Source organism: Lygodium microphyllum, chromosome 10 (assembly GCF_053477565.2).
Source record: "Lygodium microphyllum isolate KBCC chromosome 10, Lygodium_microphyllum_v1.1.10, whole genome shotgun sequence".
In the NCBI taxonomy this organism is placed as follows: Eukaryota; Viridiplantae; Streptophyta; class Polypodiopsida; order Schizaeales; family Lygodiaceae; genus Lygodium; species Lygodium microphyllum.
In genome coordinates, this window is record NC_141144.1 from 158991349 (window position 1) to 159011507 (window position 20159).

At 38.8% G+C, this 20159-nt stretch overlaps 1 protein-coding gene across 1 annotated transcript in view; it reads right to left on the minus strand.

Annotated features, from left to right (window-relative positions):
* LOC148030723 (uncharacterized) overlaps positions 1–20159 on the minus strand; it is a 61725-nt gene that overhangs the window by 28764 nt on the left and 12802 nt on the right. The window contains exons 5-6 of the mRNA XM_087687411.1: positions 11687–11749; positions 11306–11452 (exon numbers count right to left, since the gene is read on the minus strand). Coding sequence (XP_087543537.1) covers positions 11306–11452; positions 11687–11749 — 210 coding nt within the window. The remainder of the gene's footprint in view (positions 1–11305; positions 11453–11686; positions 11750–20159) is intronic.

Sequence of the window (20159 nt, forward strand, 5' to 3'; positions counted from 1 at the left end):
TTGTTCTTTTGATCAAAATAGTTGCTCATGTCATAAACCAAGGTTCCATAGCATGGAGGTCCAAGATTATGATGATTAGGTCTATTGATACTAAATATCAAAAGGAATATAAATGTCATGGTCAACATGCACTACAACAAAAAAGCCTCATACACGCACATTTAGACGCAATTTTTGAATACAGAGAAAAACTTACGGGCGCGTCTATCCGCCCGTGTATTTGTGTGTCTATGATTATGCGTCCATAATCGCATGTATCGACGAGTTTACACGCACAAATAGACGCGCAATAGACGCACATATACATGCACATATAGACAAGCTTTTAGACGCACTTTTACAAGCACTAATAGACGCGAACGGAAAACAAAAAATGTATTTTTCTAAAAAAGATATTTAATTTTATTTTTTAATTTGAATTATGCAGCGCGTGTATGAGCGCGTGTAGTCTGTATTATAGACGTGCGAATAAACGCGAATTACCTGCAATTTAGACGCGCTGATAGACGCGCAAAACAGAACTGGAAAAAAAAACCAGAGAGCATGTGGTTGCTGGTTTTTTTTTCCCCCCCCCCATACATCAGATTGTGTATTTGGGAAAAAGACAATGTATCTTACGGGCACGAGAATTGAAAGTGAAAGTCCATGTATTCATTATATATCAAAGCATTTACAAGGGAAGTTTTGAGTGCTTGCGACCTAAAGCGTGGCCGCAAGCAGTAGGCTCAAAGAGATATCATACATATACAAGAAAAGAAGGCCTCATGAGGAGGTATGGTGCTCCTCTACGAATCTGAAGAGGAAACATCCTCCCTAGTACCACCATGGCTACTAGCGTCGCTATCCCCCTCCTTACTGTGCTCCACATCAGGGTTTGCCTACACACACAAAAGATCAGGGTTGCTTACATAGACAAGGTGGAGAAAAAGTTCTAATTAGTTATACTTTTAATAGGAAAGTAAGGAAAACATACCTCCTCTGGCTGTCGAATCCTCATGGCCCGGTTGTATTGGTCCTCAGTGATGAGACCCTCCTCATAAAAGTGAAGCCATGTCGTTGCGCGGTTATGGCCTCGATGGTAACCTACCTCTTTAGGGGTAGGTGTCCTACCAACGATGGTAGTCTGCAAAACATTTAGAGATATACAAACAATTAGACATCACAATATATTAGACTAAAATATATAAATAATTTAAAAAAATATACATTAAAAAAAACTAGAAATCAAAATATACTTACAAACACTGCCTCCTACGACTCTCTGCCGCCCGATCCGTAATGTGACGATCCCATTATTTCCATTTGGATCCGTCGCGCCTCTGCGTGCTGGCGACTCTTCACTTTCTCAGCTGCTTTCTTCTTGGCTTTCTTCTACTCTACACGGTGGCACATAGGTGGTTGGCTGTAGGCTCCACGCCCCTCCTCCAGCCTCCGCAATGAGTCCCTGGCCCGTGTCATGAGGTGGGATATTTTGTTGTGAAGCATATCCCTCACTTTTGTACGTCCCCAATCATCTGAGAATCACTGACCCTCAGGATTTGGGTATCTCCTAAGGACTGCCCTCAACACCTCCTGCCACAAGCCGCTTTTCTGATTTTTGAAGGCAATGAAACAATCTTTATACGTCGCATGCTCGACGCTCCTCATGTACGCCATTACATCCCTTCCCTCATCATCATGAAAGATGCCACCGGCATCTGTAACTCTATAGTAATGGCGTATAACCTCCTCTACATGATCTACTGGCGAGGGTGATCGCTCACCACCTCCTAGGCAACCCCCACACAACCCTCATCCTCCCCCTCGACTCTCCCTCCTTCCTCTCTGTCAACTGCCCTCTGCCTCGCTGGACGCACAAGCTTCTGCAGATGCACGTGCTTCTGCAGATGCTTGTGCTTCAGTCAATGCACGTGGAGCACGTGGAGTACCTGCAAATGGAGTACCTGCATATGGAGTAAGGTTCATGAGGATAAAAATATGTATTTTGGCTTCAATGAGAGTAAGGTCATGAACCACATAAAACCCTTCAATATTTCAATGAAAATAAGAAACCCCTGCATCTAACAACAATAGATAGCCCCTCAAAAGCTATCATGTAATTTGAACTAACAAGAAGAGTAAAAATCATTATATAGCTACACGATTTCAAGATAAGGAGATGACCAATTCTTAGCAATTCATTTTATCTTAGATAGACCCTAAAAATGAAGGCCCAAATAGGTAACTTGTGTGAGGCTGGTGGTTAAATGAATTCTCAAGGTTTTATCATAGGGAAGATTGTTGCAATGATACTTTCTTTAGCTACAAAAGGGTTGAAATAAAGGACTATTGCATTATATCATACCAATAAGAGCATCCTTAGAGGATAATTTGAAGGAGATATGATAAAATCCATTTCTTTAATGTGTAAATTACGTGGTGCAGTTGTGAAAAAGCTCCATATCATATGCGTGTACGATAAGCATGCTAAAATGTCAAATAAATTGGTCAAACATGTATCAAGAAGATATGCCATTTTCATTTGAGTAATTAGGGCTATGCTTGATGATCCATTAGGGTTTTTCTTCAAATTAATCCTATAACTGTTGGGACAAGAATGTGCAAAGGAGGAGAAACTTACAAAGGTAGATGGTCATCACACTCAAACAAACATGCACACACAAAATCACAGAGGATGTGAGATTTGATGTGGAAACTAGTAATTGAGGGGGCCAATTAGTGCCTTCCCATAAAATATTTTACATTCATCTTGAGGAATGCTTTTTGATTGGTGCTTTGCAAGTGTAAATTTGTTTCATTTCATTTCATATAGTCAACTTAATTTCCCACTTAATGTTCTTGGTTGATTGGTGCTTCTCAAGTATATATTTGTTGTAGTTGGTTTCCTGAAGTCAAGTGCATGTTCTTAGGGATGGTTTTGAGTCTCATCATTGCTATGATCAATGGCTCGAGGCTTGAATCTTCTTTGACATTAAGTGGCCTTCCAAATGCTACAACTATTGATTTCATGAAGTCAAGTGCATATTCTTAGGGATGATTTGTGAGTATCGTCATTGCTATGATCAATAGCGCGAGGCTTGAGTCTTCTTTGACATTATGTGGCCTTCAAAATGCTACAACTATTGAATGGTCTTCATGTTCTTATGGATGATTTGTGAGTCTAGTCGTTGGTATGATCAATAGCTCAAGGCTTGAATCTTCTTTGACATTATGCAGCCTTCTAAATGATACAGCTATTGAATGGTCTTCTTGAAGCTTTGAGAAACTGTTGGACTTTGATGAGCTACCACATGTGGGAAGCTGTTTTCTTATCCCACGGTTCATAATTGTTCAATCCTCTTTGTGTTCTCTTCAAAGCATATCTAGTCTATGTGTGAGACTTGAGTATTCATGGTTGTAGCATCAATCACTTGTTACTATAGCATTTATTAAGTATGAAGAGGAGGTGCTAGGAATATCCATGCCACTCTATAAAGTGTATTGTGGTTTTGCTCATTAGGGTCCTCATTTATGTTATTTATACTTTACCTTGTGTTGATACCAACTAAGTGAATGATCTTGTGTTATTGTAAGACTATCTTCCCCAAGAGAGGAGCTCATTAACTAAGAAATATAGTGGGGTATGTCTGAACCCAACTAAACATGAACAATGCCCTTTCCAATAAATTTGTATTTGAGCCATTGTGGAACCTCCTTCTTAGATGGTATTTGACCATGAGAAACATGAAAAACAATAGCCATAGCTTGAGATACTCAAGATTTGCTAGGTGTTGTCATGAGAATTGATTCATCGCCTAAATTTTCTATTTTGATTGAATGTGTTGGGCTTCAAGGTAGATATAATTGTTATTAATGAAAAAATTAAATTGTCCTATTAATTCTCAAAAGGATATCAAAATTTGGAAAACCTATACAATTACTGCAAGAAATTAGCAAGGTACCTTTGTATCTACTTTTTTAATGGTTACCTCTTAGCACATGTGCATTGAGAAACTAACCCATTTGGCTTGGGTTTTTGATATCTATCACATTTTCTATTATAAGAATTTTAACCTGTTGGAATGCAACATCATTCTCTGTAAGTTTTATATGTTTCTTTGGAGGTTAGTTATGCTGAAGTTTTCCATAGAGGTAGACAAGTATATGGATACTTATTTTAGGACATTAGCCTTATGGAAAAGAGGATCCTTTTCATCTCTTTTAGCAATGCACATGCACTAGAAATGTGTAGAAGAAGATGCACAAATGACACATGCAATAGGCTCCTAATTTTCATAAATATTGACCTAGGTCACATGGTGCTCAATATTAAACTGTTTATCAATATAGTTACCTTCATGGGGCTTGGTGCACCACCAAATAATCTTTAGGGGAGTAAGTAGAAGAGTTTTGCCAAATTTTGTAAAAAGGGATGAGAAGAAATGTCGTATTATTTTAAGCCTAATTTGCTTGGTGACCACTTTTCACAAATTATATCTTGGTATGACTATTTGTAATCTCCCATTAAGTATATATTATTGATATAGATATTTTTAATTCCGTAGTCTAAATGTGGGGAATCGAATTCCCTAGTTGTATAGCCTACAATTCCCTAATATGCTAGGTGAAAAATATGATTCCCTAGTTATATGATCTATAAATCCCTAGTTTAAGATGTGGATAATAAAATTTCCTAGTTATATATATGGAAATCATATGTGCATGCCTAGGATGCCCTACCATGACATTTGAAACATGTAATTCACTAGTTGGGGATTCCCATAGCATATGGGCTTAACATTAGTTTTAAGCTCATGCATATTGACACGAGCTACCATAGTGTGAAAGAACTTGGAGCATAATAACATGTTTTTCTTGAATGGGACTTCAAGATATAGCCTCATGTGATTATCCAATAGATTTCCTCATTGAATGAATAACCCATCTAAAATATAAAATTGCATACAAAACTTTTGCATTTTCAAATGTGGAGCATATGGTAAGAGATGTGATCACTAGTTTTCATTTTTCATCTTTTCCTTTTCAACGTTGCTAAGGAAAGAATGAAGAGAGAGCTAAGAGAGAGAGAGAGAGAGAGAGAGAGAGAGAGAGAGAGAGAGAGAGAGAGAGAGAGAGAGAGAGAGAGAGAGAGAGAGAGAGAGAGAGAATGTATGTTTTATTCATGCACACTAAGAAAAAGCTTAGAATTCTTCCAACTTAGCTCTGATACCATGTAGAATAGGGCTTTTAGAAACACTTGGGATATATATAGCTAAGAGCACCAATGTAAATATTAAAGATTTCTTGTTGAACTATGATAAAGAATGACAACTAGAGAGTGATCAGCTTGATGATGGCACACCTAGTTCATTTCAAGGTCTAAAGTTAAGGCCATCCCTGACACGGTTAACACATATCAAACCTCATGTAAGGGCTACCATTGTCCATGGAGATGTAAGCTCCTTATGTACATTTCTTTCTTAAGTACATTTTTTTCTTCGAAATAATCCCACCATTAATTTCACTTCATTCTACTTTTCCATGCATTGAAATATATTACCCATTTGAATGGTTGAGTTAATATTTTGAGTATGTAGGCAATATGCTCTATATTCTCAATACTCGAGCATATCCTCTAACATGTTGTGATGTATACCTAGCCACATGCGAATTTCTATCATATTCTAGGTCATTTGATCAAGTGATCACTCTTATGTTGAGTATCTCATCAACTCAATCTATAAAACTTACACAATTTCAAGCCTCATCCTTACAACTACATGAGCTAGAAACGTTTGGGTTGTCTCGTTGATTCACATATGTAGCTATTATGCCTAATTCATAGTAAGACATGTGCAAGTGCATGAAACTTCATGAAAATGAGTTGACTCTTGCTATTGCCATGCACATAATGATGCTACATGTTCATATTAAAGATAAGTACAAAAATATATCAAACATTCATGTCAGGAGGTGTCCATTAGATAGATGATTGCAAGGGGAGAATGAGTACAAGTGACTACTCCATTGTCATAAAGATAACCATGGCCATATAAGAATAGTACTTGCTAGGATCCATAGTGAGCTTGGATGGTAGTTGATGTGATATGCTTTCATATTCAGATAATCATGGAATATGTGTAGTGTCTAGAAAAATTGCAGTTGGTATGTGAAAGATGTTAACATTATGGGGTAATCAAGAGGGACTTCACATTAAAATAGTGAGCATAGTCTTATAAATTTATTGTCGTGCCTTTTTTAGGTTCGCACAAAAAACTATACCCTTCTTCTCAAACAATTTATCATTGGGGTGAAGTTTATATGTTAATACACTTGTTCTAGATTCTCGAATCCTAGTCTACTGTGCGGTGTACAAAACCCTTCCCCCTATATGGTTTCACATGAATATGAGACGTAAGAATATGTTCCCCTCTAAAATAGCTTAGCCGGCCTCGCTGTTGTGGCATGTGCCAAGGACCCATGGGTTCACGCAACCTCCAGCTAGGGCTGCCGCAAGGCCCCTTAGACTTAGGGTTGAGACACCAGGCAATAATTATTATGATTGTGTCGACTAAATGAGGCTCTCTTGGATGGGGTTGAGACACGAGACATTAATTATTATGATTGTTTCGACTAAACGAGATTCTCTTGGGTGGGGTTCGGGATTGGGGTTCTAGACCGGTCGCTCGAGATTCGAGTGGAGTCCGCGAGAAACCCAGATACTGCCGTCATGCATATATAGGAGCGGATGCCCAGTGGCGCATGGCCGGTGGTTGGTCTCGTGCCACACTGGTGAATCAGCGATTAATCTGGCTGGAGCGAGAGGTGGAAGAAGGGAAGATTTAGCATGGAAGAGGTCAATGATCGGCGGGTCCGGAGACCTGTGCGGAAGCAGAGCGCAGAAGAGGATCCCAACGGCCTTAGTATAAGACTTCATGATCTTGCCCTGAATGGTTCGGGTTTCCAGCTCCCATCTTATTCATTACTAGGTGATGAAGTATCGAGATCTATGACAGGCAGACAAAACTTAAGTGTCGTGCAGGAGCAGAAACACAACACTATCCTAAAGACGGGCTTGCAGGGCCGGCGATCAAGGCAAGCTAGTGATCCTACTAGCAGAATAGCTGATGCGTACTACTCAGTGAGTCCTGCTGGACTGCCACCGGAAGTCACTCACGAGATTTTGAAGAGGCTGCCATGCGTTTGTAGCCTGGTGAGGCTACGGTGCGTTTCCCAGCGATGGAGGGAGCTGCTGTCCCAGCCCAACCTTCTCTTCGATCGTACAGGCTAGGCTGACGAAGATGCTCATGTGAAATTTGCCTTGATTCGCTGCCTGAACGATAGGCCTCGGCTGTACGGACGAGGGAATATTCCGTGGCAGCTGTTGTCCGTGTATGACCCAAGCTGGGGCTTCCTGGCTGTATTCAACTTCCAGTCCCGGAGATGGGGGCGAGTGGCTCTCAACGCAAAGCTAAAGTCCAGCGAAAGGTTTACTCTTAATGGTGAGGTTGGTGTGCCCCGGCGCACCAAGAGGAGCTGCACGTTCCGCTGCACACACGCAGGAACCCTGGTGGTTACATGCCGGGAGATTGCAGAAAATGGCCAGAGCTGAAGCAGACTGTACTCCTTCAATCCCCTCACTGGCGAGATCAAGGAGCTTCCAATGTGCAACCTCATCAGCGATGCAGGCTCCAGATGGGCGGCTTGTTTCGTGGGGGGCGACTTCCCAAGCCAGAGAATGCTGGCCCTGGGTAGCAACCGCAACAGTCTCGCCTTCATAAACGAAGGCAGGATGAGGGGACGAACGATGGAGGTGTTGCACACGGGCCTGGAATGCATTAGCAGCGATGGTGCAGCAGCTGGTTGGGAGGTGCTTGAAGAGGACACGGGTGCAGGGCAGGGCTTGGTTCTATGGAAGGGCTGCTACTGGGTGCCACACGCCTTTCTTCGCAAGCTAGTGGTCATGGTCCCTCCCGAGGGCAGCGTATTTTTTGCTCCACGGACTGAAATCGACGGGGCTACTGGTCTGCATTGCAAGCTTTTTTCCCTTCCCGATGTACCCGGGGAGCCGGGCTCCGTGCAAAACATCCCAACGGACCCACGTCGCCGCCTCTTAGTTAGGCTGGTGGGGAGCCCGGATTCTACCACCTTGTACCTCGTGTATGGCGTTAGGTCTTTCATTTATAACGAATCAGATGAGCACGAGGTGGACTTGGAAGACGAAGAAGCTCGGCAGGAACAAGGTGAGCTGGAAGACCATCGACAGGAGTTAGAGGATGAGTCCGAGGACGAGGAATTAGAGGATGAGCCCGACGAAGTGGAGGAGGAGATTGAGTCAAGCCTAGAGGATGAGTCCGAAGAGGAGGAGGAGGAGGAGATCGAGTCAATCCTGGAGATCCATATCTACTCGCTGACACGTGTGAACGAGCTGCCATGGGGCGAGCTCGTCTGGAAGGAGCCTTTCCGCATGCCTATGCAGTACCACAAGGAACTTTCAATCTTTCCCCACATAGGCAATTTGGTGAAATATAAGAAATTCTCCAATATTTCCTATGTAGACAAGTACGTATTCCCTATCTATAACTAGGAAATTGCATTCCCTACATCTTATAATAGGGAATATAGAGCATTCCCTACATTCCTTTGAAAGTCCCTACGTTCCCTACATCTTATAATAGGGAATATAGAGCATTCCCCACATTACTTTGAAAATCCCTACATAAAGAATTATAAGGATGTGATTCCCTACTTTTATGTAATAGAGAATTAAAGGTACAATGAGGATAAGATAAAGATGATGTTTATCACAATTCTCTATTTCTCAATTCAAGTTGATAATGATGGTTTCGAGAAGGTAAGGACAAAGGTATATATAGCTTCGCATTTGAATAAGTACGTGCAATTAATCTGATGGAGGTGGATCGTGACGAGACGTACACGCACGAATGCATGGCGCAGGAGGCCGACTGCAATATCAGAGGCAGGATGGTACTCCATCGCTTCGGACATTATTTAATACTTTTGTCAACGATAGAAAACACTAGAGTCGATAGGGGGGAGAGAGAGAGATTGTAACTGTTTGAACGATCGATCGGTCGACCACCTTCGACATTGGAATGGAGGATACAATACGGTTATACCTGTCGAAATAATTAGGTGGGATGGCGTGGTGTCTAAATGCCCCAAAAAGGAAGAGCCCACCCAGTACAAGAAGATCTAGAAGGCTTAACACAAAAGTGGTCTGGAGAGAGACGATCTGGAGAGACCCATTCGCTCCGCCGCCTGTGACGCAGAGTACCATTGAGCAATTATTAGCTAGGTAGAAGAGCGAGTGATGCTGTTGCGGAGGCTGCGTTAGTGGTGGTTATTACCACGGAGGGCCTCGAACCTGGGCTTCCAGACGCAGCCCATGGAGTTCACCATGGTTCGGTAAGGGCAGCTGGGGAGCCACCTCCAGAAAGGTTTGCCACGGCAGGACGTCATGGCCAGCACCTTCTTTCCGTCGGCCACGCTGCGGAAGTAGAGAGTAGTTTCAGCGGCATCTTTCTTGGCAGCCGACACGGATGACACGGCGAAGCACTCGAGGCGCCGAAGGTCATGTTGTTGCCGAGGCAAACCTGGAGGCACCAATTGCTCCACGTACACAAGGAACTTTCAATCGATCCCCATATAGGAAAAAAAGAGAATTCCCCATGGAATTCCCTAGTTGAAAATACATATAAGTGGGGAAAGTAAAAACTAGGGAAAATGGGACATTTCCTAGTGAGAATAAGTAGGGAATCACATAAGACCTTTTCTATGTAGGAAATATTTCATACATAGGAAAATACAGAATTTTCTATGTAGGGAATAATTCCTATATAAGAAATATTCCATATATAGGAAAAAAATTCTAGATGTGATTCCCTAGGTACTCTCACTAGGAAATCTCTCATTTTTCCTATTTTTTGCATTCCCTACTTATATGTACTTTCAACTACGGAATTTCGTGGGAATTCTCTTTTTTCCTTATCAATTTATCTACTTTGCCCTTACTCTTAGACATGCTGATATCAAACAAGAAATTACACAATAAATTTTTAACTAGAAATTTATATAGAGAATGTCATCATTTCTAAGTAAGGATCAATAACATACATCTAATGATCAAAATAGATTAAACAAATTAAGACATCAACATCTACTTCTAGCAGCCAAAAGAAAAATGAAAATACTTTTAAAGGAGCATAGAACTAAAAACTAATTAAGCAACATGTGTGTCTTGAATGTTTTATCCCTTAAATCTCCAATATGTTCCAAAGTAATAAATATTTGAGTAATCCCTCAAATCTCCAATATGTTGAAAAGCAATAAATTCTTAACTCAAAGTAGAAGTTACGCTAAAACTTCCACATCATCTAGACTAAGCACATTGCTATTTTTGTTTAATACAACTTTGCCATTTCCTAGTAGCCAATAAACAATCTCCTTAATCATATCATCACTTGTTGGCTTCTTTGTATCCTTAATCAAGACTCGAAAGCTAGCTTCAATCTTTTGGAGATTCATGTATGTACTCTTTAAAGAAAAGTACATATCATGAATTGTAGGCACACCAACATACTTCAAAAGTATGGTTTCCATGTTCTCTTTTGTCATATTAACCTGCATTGAATAACTAAAAGAGAATAAGTAACTTATTATACTATGTATGGATAATTAAATGACACGAATTATAATATGAAAAGCCATAAATTTAACTACATGACTATTATATATATATATATATAAACTATAAACCTACCCTTTAAGCATCATTTGAAATGTTAATCTCAAAGCTACAAATTCAACTACATGACTACAATTATATATATCTAATTAAAATATAAATTAACAATAAAGTTATAATTTGAGTATCATTTGAAATGTTAATCTCAATGCCTTGGTTTGGGAGATCTTTAAATTCCTAATTTAAATAAAATAAAAAGAGTAGATTATGCTTTTCATGTATGACATAAACAAAAATATAAACATTTACATCTAGCACCTTTGGTTCTTTTTCATTGATACTGGTACCTCATTTCATGCTCCTTTGTTGCAAAATATCCTTCATCTTCTCACTTGGCTAGTCAACACATAAAATAAATAGTTATATAATAAATCATATATTTAGTTATTCACTAAACTATGACGCTATTGTTCTCTCACAAACATATATCAAATACCTTCCTCTTTCTTTGACTTTTTCGAGATGTTTCATTAATGTCATCATTTGGATTAGCCTACATTCAAAACTAAAATTAGTAATCACATTAAAAACATTTATATAGAAAAAAAAGTTACATACCTTATCATTGCTTGAACTATGGATACTTTGTTCCAGAGTTTCTTGACGTTTAGTTGAGTACATTATTTTGTCTAAACCATGTGACAATAACTTTGAAAAGCTGGCACAATTTTCCATATCAAGTGTCTCATCTTCATTTTCAACATCCTACATTTTAAGCATGTAAAGGATAAGATACTGTTAAGAACATGAATCATATGGTTAATCTTAAATTTAATATAAAGCAAAGAACGTCATCGGATGTATAACATTGAAATTCTTCAAAGCTCTTTTCTTCCTCCACGAACATATTCATCTATGGGAAATGAAAGTTAATGTATAAGTATCTGTATAAGAGACATTCTTAAAGAAAGTTATTAGATATGAGCTCAAAAGCATTACCTGCAATGATAAATCTGTTTGCTTGTATTGTTGTCCTTCAAAGGAGCTACTTTCTTCAAGAGGCTACATCAACAAAATAAGATCATGTGTATACATCAAATGTTCAAAATATATGGAATCAAGTACAAAAATGATAAACATATAAGATTATAAGATACCTTTTTCAAACCTTGTTCATTCGCAATATCATCCATGCTAGGAATGTATACATCAAGTTGATTAGAATCAATAGTAGCAACATATGGTTCACTCTGCCATCAATAGACACCCCTAAATGAGTATGGGAGAAAAAGAGCCAATCCTACACTTATGATATCAAACTTATAAATCATCTTACCATTGATGATGTTATGTCATTTGATACATTTTGAAGCTTATCTATATCATCCACTCCAAGAGATGTGGATAATTCTCTCTATATGTCATAAGATTAAAAGTTCAATAACTAAGAATCTACACCTCAAATATTAGGAAAGCCAATTAAAAAAAGTAACAATCAACTTACCTTCTTTAAAGAATCTTTTTTCTTCAAATACTTTCTTTCATCTTGCTTTGTACCCTTCCACCAGTCATATATGTCATTCTCTCTCCATATGTACTCACATCCAGTAAACTTCAATGGTAAAATCTCATGGTGATTCTCTGATATAATTTTCATGATATACTTTTTATCCGCATTTTTATAACGTAGATCATCTGGGTTTAAGGATTCAAATCACCTATGTACTCGATGATAATTTTCGAGCATGACAGTGTGTTGACTTTTAAAGTATTCAGCCAAGAGCTTTTTTCCATAAAGTCTACCCTCTTCTCTAAATTTCAACATGGGTGGCCGATAGATATCATCATATGATGGTATGCGTATCACTCCTATTGATACTCAAGTGATCAAATATCATTAGTTAGTATAACCATTTCAAAAAATAGCTCATTATCAACATAAGAAAGCTGATAATACCTGATTCTTGGCTTGAAGAAGTGTTAAGGCAAGCAATCTCAATGTCTTCCTTTCTTACATTGTCTCTTGTGTCATCTTTAGTAACTTGTTTACCTATATATACATAGAGTTAACCAAAGCTAACGATAATACAAGGTTATGAAAATTTTCAATAACACAAAAGAAAGTAATTAGATATTGTGTATCAATTTGGGTCACCAAATTTGTACAAGTTTTTGATCCTTAAAGTTGGTACCTGCATCTTGACTTGAAGAAACATTATCGCAAGTAACCTCCTTATCTCCCTTTCTTACATTACCTCTTTTCCCACGTTTTGTTGTTATTTTATCTATGTTTATATATATACACACAATTACTCAAAGTTTAAAGATATGAATAACTATGAACATTTTAAATTTGGCAAAGAGACTAATTAAAGCTAGTTAATCTCAAAATGAATCACCTAATAAAGCAAGATGTAATATATGTACAGATTTAAATTTTCAAAGTTTAGTAGAAATAAAGACATATACCTGTATCGTGATTTGAAGAGACATTAGGGCCAATGACCTCCTTAGCTTTCATTGTTCCATTATCTCTTGTACCTGCATTTCTGATTTTGTTACCTTTATGTACACATAATAAACCAAAGTTTAGAAACATAAGAGACTTATATTTTTTAAAAAGAAGTACTATATCAAACTAAATCACTTAATTCCTTAGCACTTGGATTAGAACACATAAAATAGTAATAAAATTAGGTATAAATTTAGTTATTAGAGTTAGTTACCTTTCACTTCTTCCACAACTGAATCCACAAGCCCAAGTAGTTTGGGATCCTCACTCATCATTTTTTTCAAAAGAGCCATCATCTCTAGATTAGAAGTCGACATGGCAAACCTACATAGGCATGGTAACAATAAGAAAGTATTTGCAATGTATGTTTGAAAATGTATATCACATTAAGCAATACAAAACAAAAGACTTCAATAAACATACCGTCATAATGTTTGAAAATGTAAATTACATTAAGCAATACAAAACAAAAGACTTCAATAAACCTACCGTCATAACATTGTTGCCTCATGCTCATGCGAACGCCACATGGTAGGTACAATCTTTCTTTTGTTGTCAATTGCAATTGCTTTTGTTTTGAGTACTTGCCATTGCTTTTTTGTGGAATTACATAGCCACCAATCCTTCCAATCTTGATCCTCTATTCTCACTTTCCAAATATTTTCTTGCAAGTGTACATTAGTTAGCCATCCCACTTTTACTTACTTCATTTCATAGTGTACTGCTCTTATAACCGCACATTTGAGGTCATTTGGCTCACATAAAGCATCTAGATGAGACTTCATATAGACAATATCATTTTCCTCTAGCCAAGGAGGAATGCAACCGATGCAACCTATCTTAATCAAACGTGACCTTGGTCTCAAATCTTTTGTCTCATATGCGATGATATTGTTTCCATGTTGAAGTGGAATAAATTTGTGTAACAATGATTGTATTGGTCTAATACAATCCCATGGAAATGGAACAAAACCATTTTGCAAGACACTTATACCTGTAGTGGTATCCACAACTAGACTTTCATGGCCACTTTCAACCACAATACATTGTCTGTAGTAATAAGCTCCAAAAAATAGTTTCACTTCACCATTGCATTCAAACAAAAAAAATGATGATATGCATGCTTTTCAATGGCCAACATCTATGTCCACTCTAGAGTCTTCATCGCATCTTACCACCACTTTATCTCCCACTTTATAAACTTCTCCCTTTAGAAAAACCTTTTTATATTCTGTCACTGTTTCCACCTCTATGTTGAAGCTATGATGAACATATCTCTTTTCTTCATTAGTTGCATCTCTGCGTCTTAACTTCTTTGCTCCTATGGTTATTCCCTTTGTTAGAGCCACTCTTTTGCATGCACAATCATTAGCCTTTTCTAAAAAACTCCATATTTCTTTTGCATTCTCCACACATGATACATGCATGAGACCTGATGCATGCCATTCTGGACATTCATCGTACCTATTAGAATCCACTAAGTATCCATCAGGTGGTAGTAAAGCTTTGTGAAGTTCTCTTGTCATCCTTTGATACGGCATAAGTCTGTCACGTTGGTCTTTTGTAATATGCATAAATATCCATGTAAAGAATCTTCGTCTTTGGTAGTTTGCATAAGAAATCTCATTATCTTTGTTATTTGTTTTGATATTGACATATACTAAGACTATACGCTCATAAATATAACACCAGAAAGCATCATGACTACCATGTCGAATAATGTCATCCAAGAATTCTCCAAAACCTACATTTAGTAAGGCAAGAAAATATATACGATTAAAGTGAAATATAATTGCTATATAAATGAAAAAACTAAGAAAATAAAAAATATTTATACTTGCAACATGTTCCAAAGGAGCTGAGTTTGATCCTAAGAGCTCCTCAGAGCTTACTCTCCATGAACCAAGCAAATCTCTCAAAGTGTCTATATTTTCTCTAGACCAACCATTGTCGCGAGTGTAGTTGTAAAAAGCATGAGCAATGTCTATCAGAATCAATCCTAGGTCATAGAATACCTTCGAAATACCTTCAATCTCACATAGTACATAAGGCAAACACCATTGAATTCACTTTTGATTTTCCTCAGCCTTGTAGCTCTCACAATACTTACTAGGATATCTTGGCCTGCGACCATAACGAATAGAGTATAGTGTTACTTTAGTGACACGATGTGTTGTCTCATCAATTTTTACTTTCATCCTGTTATCCACAGTCCTTACTAGAGAACATATATATTTTGAGAAAAAATTTAGAGCCAAAATATGCATACAATCATATACAAGGTCTAGGGATAAATCAAAGCCATAGAGTTCATATAGTCTCCACAAGCATGATCTACCAGAAAGTCCCGCATCTTTCAAAATCTCTTCTCTTTCTGCTTGGGTGAGGGCTCGCTCTGCCATAGTCAAAGAACTAAGCATTTCATTGGTTGATCTTTTAATTGGTCTATATCTCAACTGGAATCTATTTTGACCATACAAGTAACGTCCTGAGCCCTCACCCTCCAAAGTGGCTATTGCTTTGTCTCTATGACAAAACAATTGACTACCATCTTTGAAAGATCCAATCTTGCACTGAGCTGGATGGTCTCCAGTTACCATCATTAGGATAGCACGTCCAATGAATCTTCGACTAAGAGAATTTTCATGCTCAACAATCTGTGTAACTGGATGATTGAAGTCTACTTCAAATCCATCAACAAATAGACTTTCTAATTCATCTATCAATAGCTGCATGAATATGTGAAAGAGTTTACTAGAGCTTCCAATAACTTTTTTGCAACTGAATGGAATAAATAAAACCAGTATAACTCCAATAAGGAAGCTCTTTCCAACATTGAGAATTTTGATTTCAACAACTCCACAATTCTTCTGGGTTGTCTTTGAGGCTTGGAATCCATCCCAATGTAATAAGAATGCGAAATTGCGTGGATCACCCTATTTATCACAAAACACACCACATTTTAGTAACATGTATCAAATTTCATTTATATTAATTAAAAAGACGAGCATGATAATAAAGTGTATCTTACAAATCCTTTTGTACCCATGTATGTGAGTTCGGCATGATTTGCAGATAAACTTGTAGGCACTCTCAATATCATCCCATGAATGATTAAGCAATGGTGACCTTTGGGTAGAAGGCCAAGCTGTATAGACTTGTTTGCAATGCATGTTATTACATATCAATGGAAGCTCAAAGTATGATTCAGGATTCCAAAAATCATTTACACTTTTGCATTTTGTACCAACCCAAAACTCATTTATTGTAGAATCACAAAGTGTATTCACCTGTATTAACCATTTGTTTTTATTTCTCCACATTTCCAACAATTCATGGCATAGAGTTCTACTTCTAGTTAGTAGACGCAATTGTTCTCTAATGGAGACATAGTCAAAAGAGAGCATATCTTTTCTCGATAGAGAAACTTGGAACACTTTTCACAACATTGTGAACAATCACGCTTTAACTTCTTCCTTCCTCCTTTTCTGGTGTTACACAAGCATTCAATTGTGTCTCTAATGTAGTTATCCTCCTTGCTTGGCTGATAAAGCAATGGTGCATGAATAGAGCTCTCACTTCCTTGGCATACCCTGTAACGTTGGGAGTTAACCATACCTAGCTGTGTGAACATGATACCAAGTTTCTCCCAACAAGTAGGAATATTTATACCATTCAAGTCTCCATCCCATGTGTTAGGCATTTGCACTAGTAGTTTGGCTAAGCTTGGCATATATATATTGTCCATATGTGCTTGGGGGGGATCAGAACTGACCATATCACCAAAAAGAATTTTAAGCATTTTATCTTGAAACTCAATTGAAGCTTGATGCTCATCCCAAAGTGCTTGCAATTGAATTATTCTTTGAAGGATTTTGTCAAGTAAAGATGGTTCAACATCATCCATCTCGAACGCTTCATGTTGTGGTTCCACCTCATTATCCTCCCTTTCGTCTAAATTGCCAATCTCATCTGATGGGTCATTATGGACCTCATCTCCCATGTCATTATGCTCTAGTAGAATGTCATCTTGTGGTAGTCCTTGAGAGTCATGTAAACCAAGATTAGTAGCGAGACTCTTAAATCTTTCCTCAAATTTCATGTGTCTTGCATATGTTGAGTGAGGAACCATACGTCCACCTCCACAATATGTCCTGCATGTACACCACAAACGCCTGCGTCTAGGCAAAGAGTGAGATGATGGTTGATCCATAGGAGGGTTATCTTCACTCATAGAAACATCATTGTTAGTAGAATTTTGACCTTCTTGTTGAGCCAAAACTGATGAATGTATTATCCCATTCATATCCTTGCGACTGTGTGCAAAGTAAGTTTGTCTAGTAACATTATGATAACCAAGGGTTGAATGCCTACACTTATAATTGCACTGACATCTCCTTAAATTATTCATTATGGCTTCCTGAAACATAGACATAAATAGAAAATAATCCATCTATATATTAAAGTTACATATCAAAGGTTATACATCAAACGGGAAAAAAAAAGCATTACTCAAAGGGAAGTAGACTTTTATCTATGGTGGAAATAAATTATATTCAAGAACCATAAGCATAGTCAAGGAGATTTAATTAGAAAGCTGCAAAGAGTAGAAAGTGCAAGGAGATTTAATTATAGAATACCTTCGTATCAAAATCTTCCAAAGATGCATAAGACTTAGTTTAGCAAAAACATGTGTCTATTATTTCTAAGGGTAGAGCAGGGATACGATAGTGCTATATGGTTTACAAGCATATTCATAGGGTGAAAGAAAACTATGTTCACTTAATATTGTTATCTCAAAGTTTTATATTTATTATGGGCACATACATAAACTAGATCTTCCAGTAAAGTATAGCTAGATGTACGTTATGAAGTGGTGCAAAGGTGTCACTTGGCTCATGTGAATTGAAGGGGAATTCAAGCTGACTCTGAGTCTACAAACATAAGTAGGCTACAGAGAGAGAGACTACAAAACCCTGCCTGGAAAGGAAGATCGGGCCAGGCTGGGCCAAAAAGACCCATCACATCACTTATTATTTCCCTAGTATGGTTAAACATCTCCTCGAACAAGTGATACTTGGAGCTTACTATAATAAACTTATGCTCGAGAAAACATAGGATAAAAAGCAAACAAGAGATAACAAAACCCAGCTTGGATAGGAAGATCGTATCCCTAGGGCTACAAGGCCCATCACAACAGTTATCATTTCCCAAGCATGGTTGGACATCTCCTCAAAACAAGCAAAGTCAGAGATTACAAAACCCTGCTAGGATAGGAAGGTCGTGTCCCTAGGGCTATAAATAAGGCCCATCACAGCAGTTATCCTTTCCCAAGCATGGTATACATGTAGTATACATCATGGTATACATGTAGTATATCAGAAAGACTAGTGGACACAATAGGCATAAACATTCTTAGTAAAAAGGCTTGTTGCCCACATTGTTACAACAATGAATAGCCTATCGAAACTAACCCAAATAAGCTCAAAACACATCACAATAGCCTATCAAAACTAATCCAAACAAGCTCAAAACACAATATTATCACAAGCTCAAAACGGATCCTCATTATAATTGCCACATTCTGAGCTACATCATCATGTCAAGCTTCTACAAGGGAGGGATTGCATACCTGGCTAGTTGCGGTTGGGGGTAACGGGACCGCAACTAGCTAGGTATGTGGTGGCTCTTAGGAACCCCTTTTTCCACATAGGAATGTCAAAACCTTTTGATGTATGATGCATAGAGAAGGAAAAACCACTCCGCCCCACAAAGCCCCTCAAGTAATCTAGAATCAGCAATCCCATTTGCTTGTCTATATGACACCCTTTCTCTCAAGCAAAACTGGTATGGGGCACCTAATTGTCAGCTCAAGCTACTCTTAAGACAGATTATGCCCTTGATGAGAGGGTTATGAGGTAAATGGCATCTAGTTCTTGCCTAATTCATGGGGATATATACAGCAAGACAGGTTCTCACAGCTCTCTATGCTCCTCTTTCTCTGACATCAAGTATTATGCATGTAAAGCCAAGAAACCCTCGCTTCTGATTTACGAACAGGAGCGAAACAGAGAAACTCATTCCAAAGGAATGTCTCAAATTAAAGTTAATCTCTCCTGTAGACCTGACCCAATCCATCAATCAATCAATCAGTCCAGAGAAACAGTTAACTGATGGGGGTGTGTGTTTGCAGAAGCAAGGGACATTAAAGCTGAGAGGGATCCTCGGTGTTTCCTTGTCTGCCAATGTCGCTTGTCTGCTCCTTCTTTCCGGAGGGGGCAAAGCGTCGGCCTATTAGCTAGCCTAGTCTAGTCTCTACGTTTGTGTGTGTGAGAGATGGGCGCAGGGATGTGCAAGAGAGCGTCGCTTTTTACACACGTTCTCTCTGATACGACTCCTGTAGTCTCACTCTCGTGCGCTGATATAGGAACGAACAACTTCCATTCCCTACAGGGGTGCGGTATGTGTGCGTCTATATATATATATATATGCGTGTGTTGCTGGGTGTATATCGGCCCTCCACACTCTAAGACTGAGCCAGAACTGCTTCCACGGTCCGATCCCTTCCTCGTTGGGGAAGCTGACCGCGCTCGTGAGCCTAGACCTGAGCAACATGCTCATCGACGGCGGGGAAGGCGGCCTCACGGGGGCCATCCCAGCGTCCTTTGAGAACTTGGCCGCCTTGCAGGAGCTGGATGTCTCCTACAACAAGTTGACGGACACTCTGCCTCCCTCGATAGGCGGGATGGCTAGCTTGCACCACATCCGCATCTTCAGCAACTCCATCGGGGGTCCCATCCCTGCCTCCTTTGGCCAGCTCTCCAACCTCGTCAATGCCGACCTCGCCTACAACCGCCTCTCGGGCCAGGTACCCGACGCCTTCGCCTCCAACCTCACCAGTCTCTTCTTCCTGTTTCTGGACCATAACCGCATCACGAGCCTGCCCAAGCCCTGGGGGGG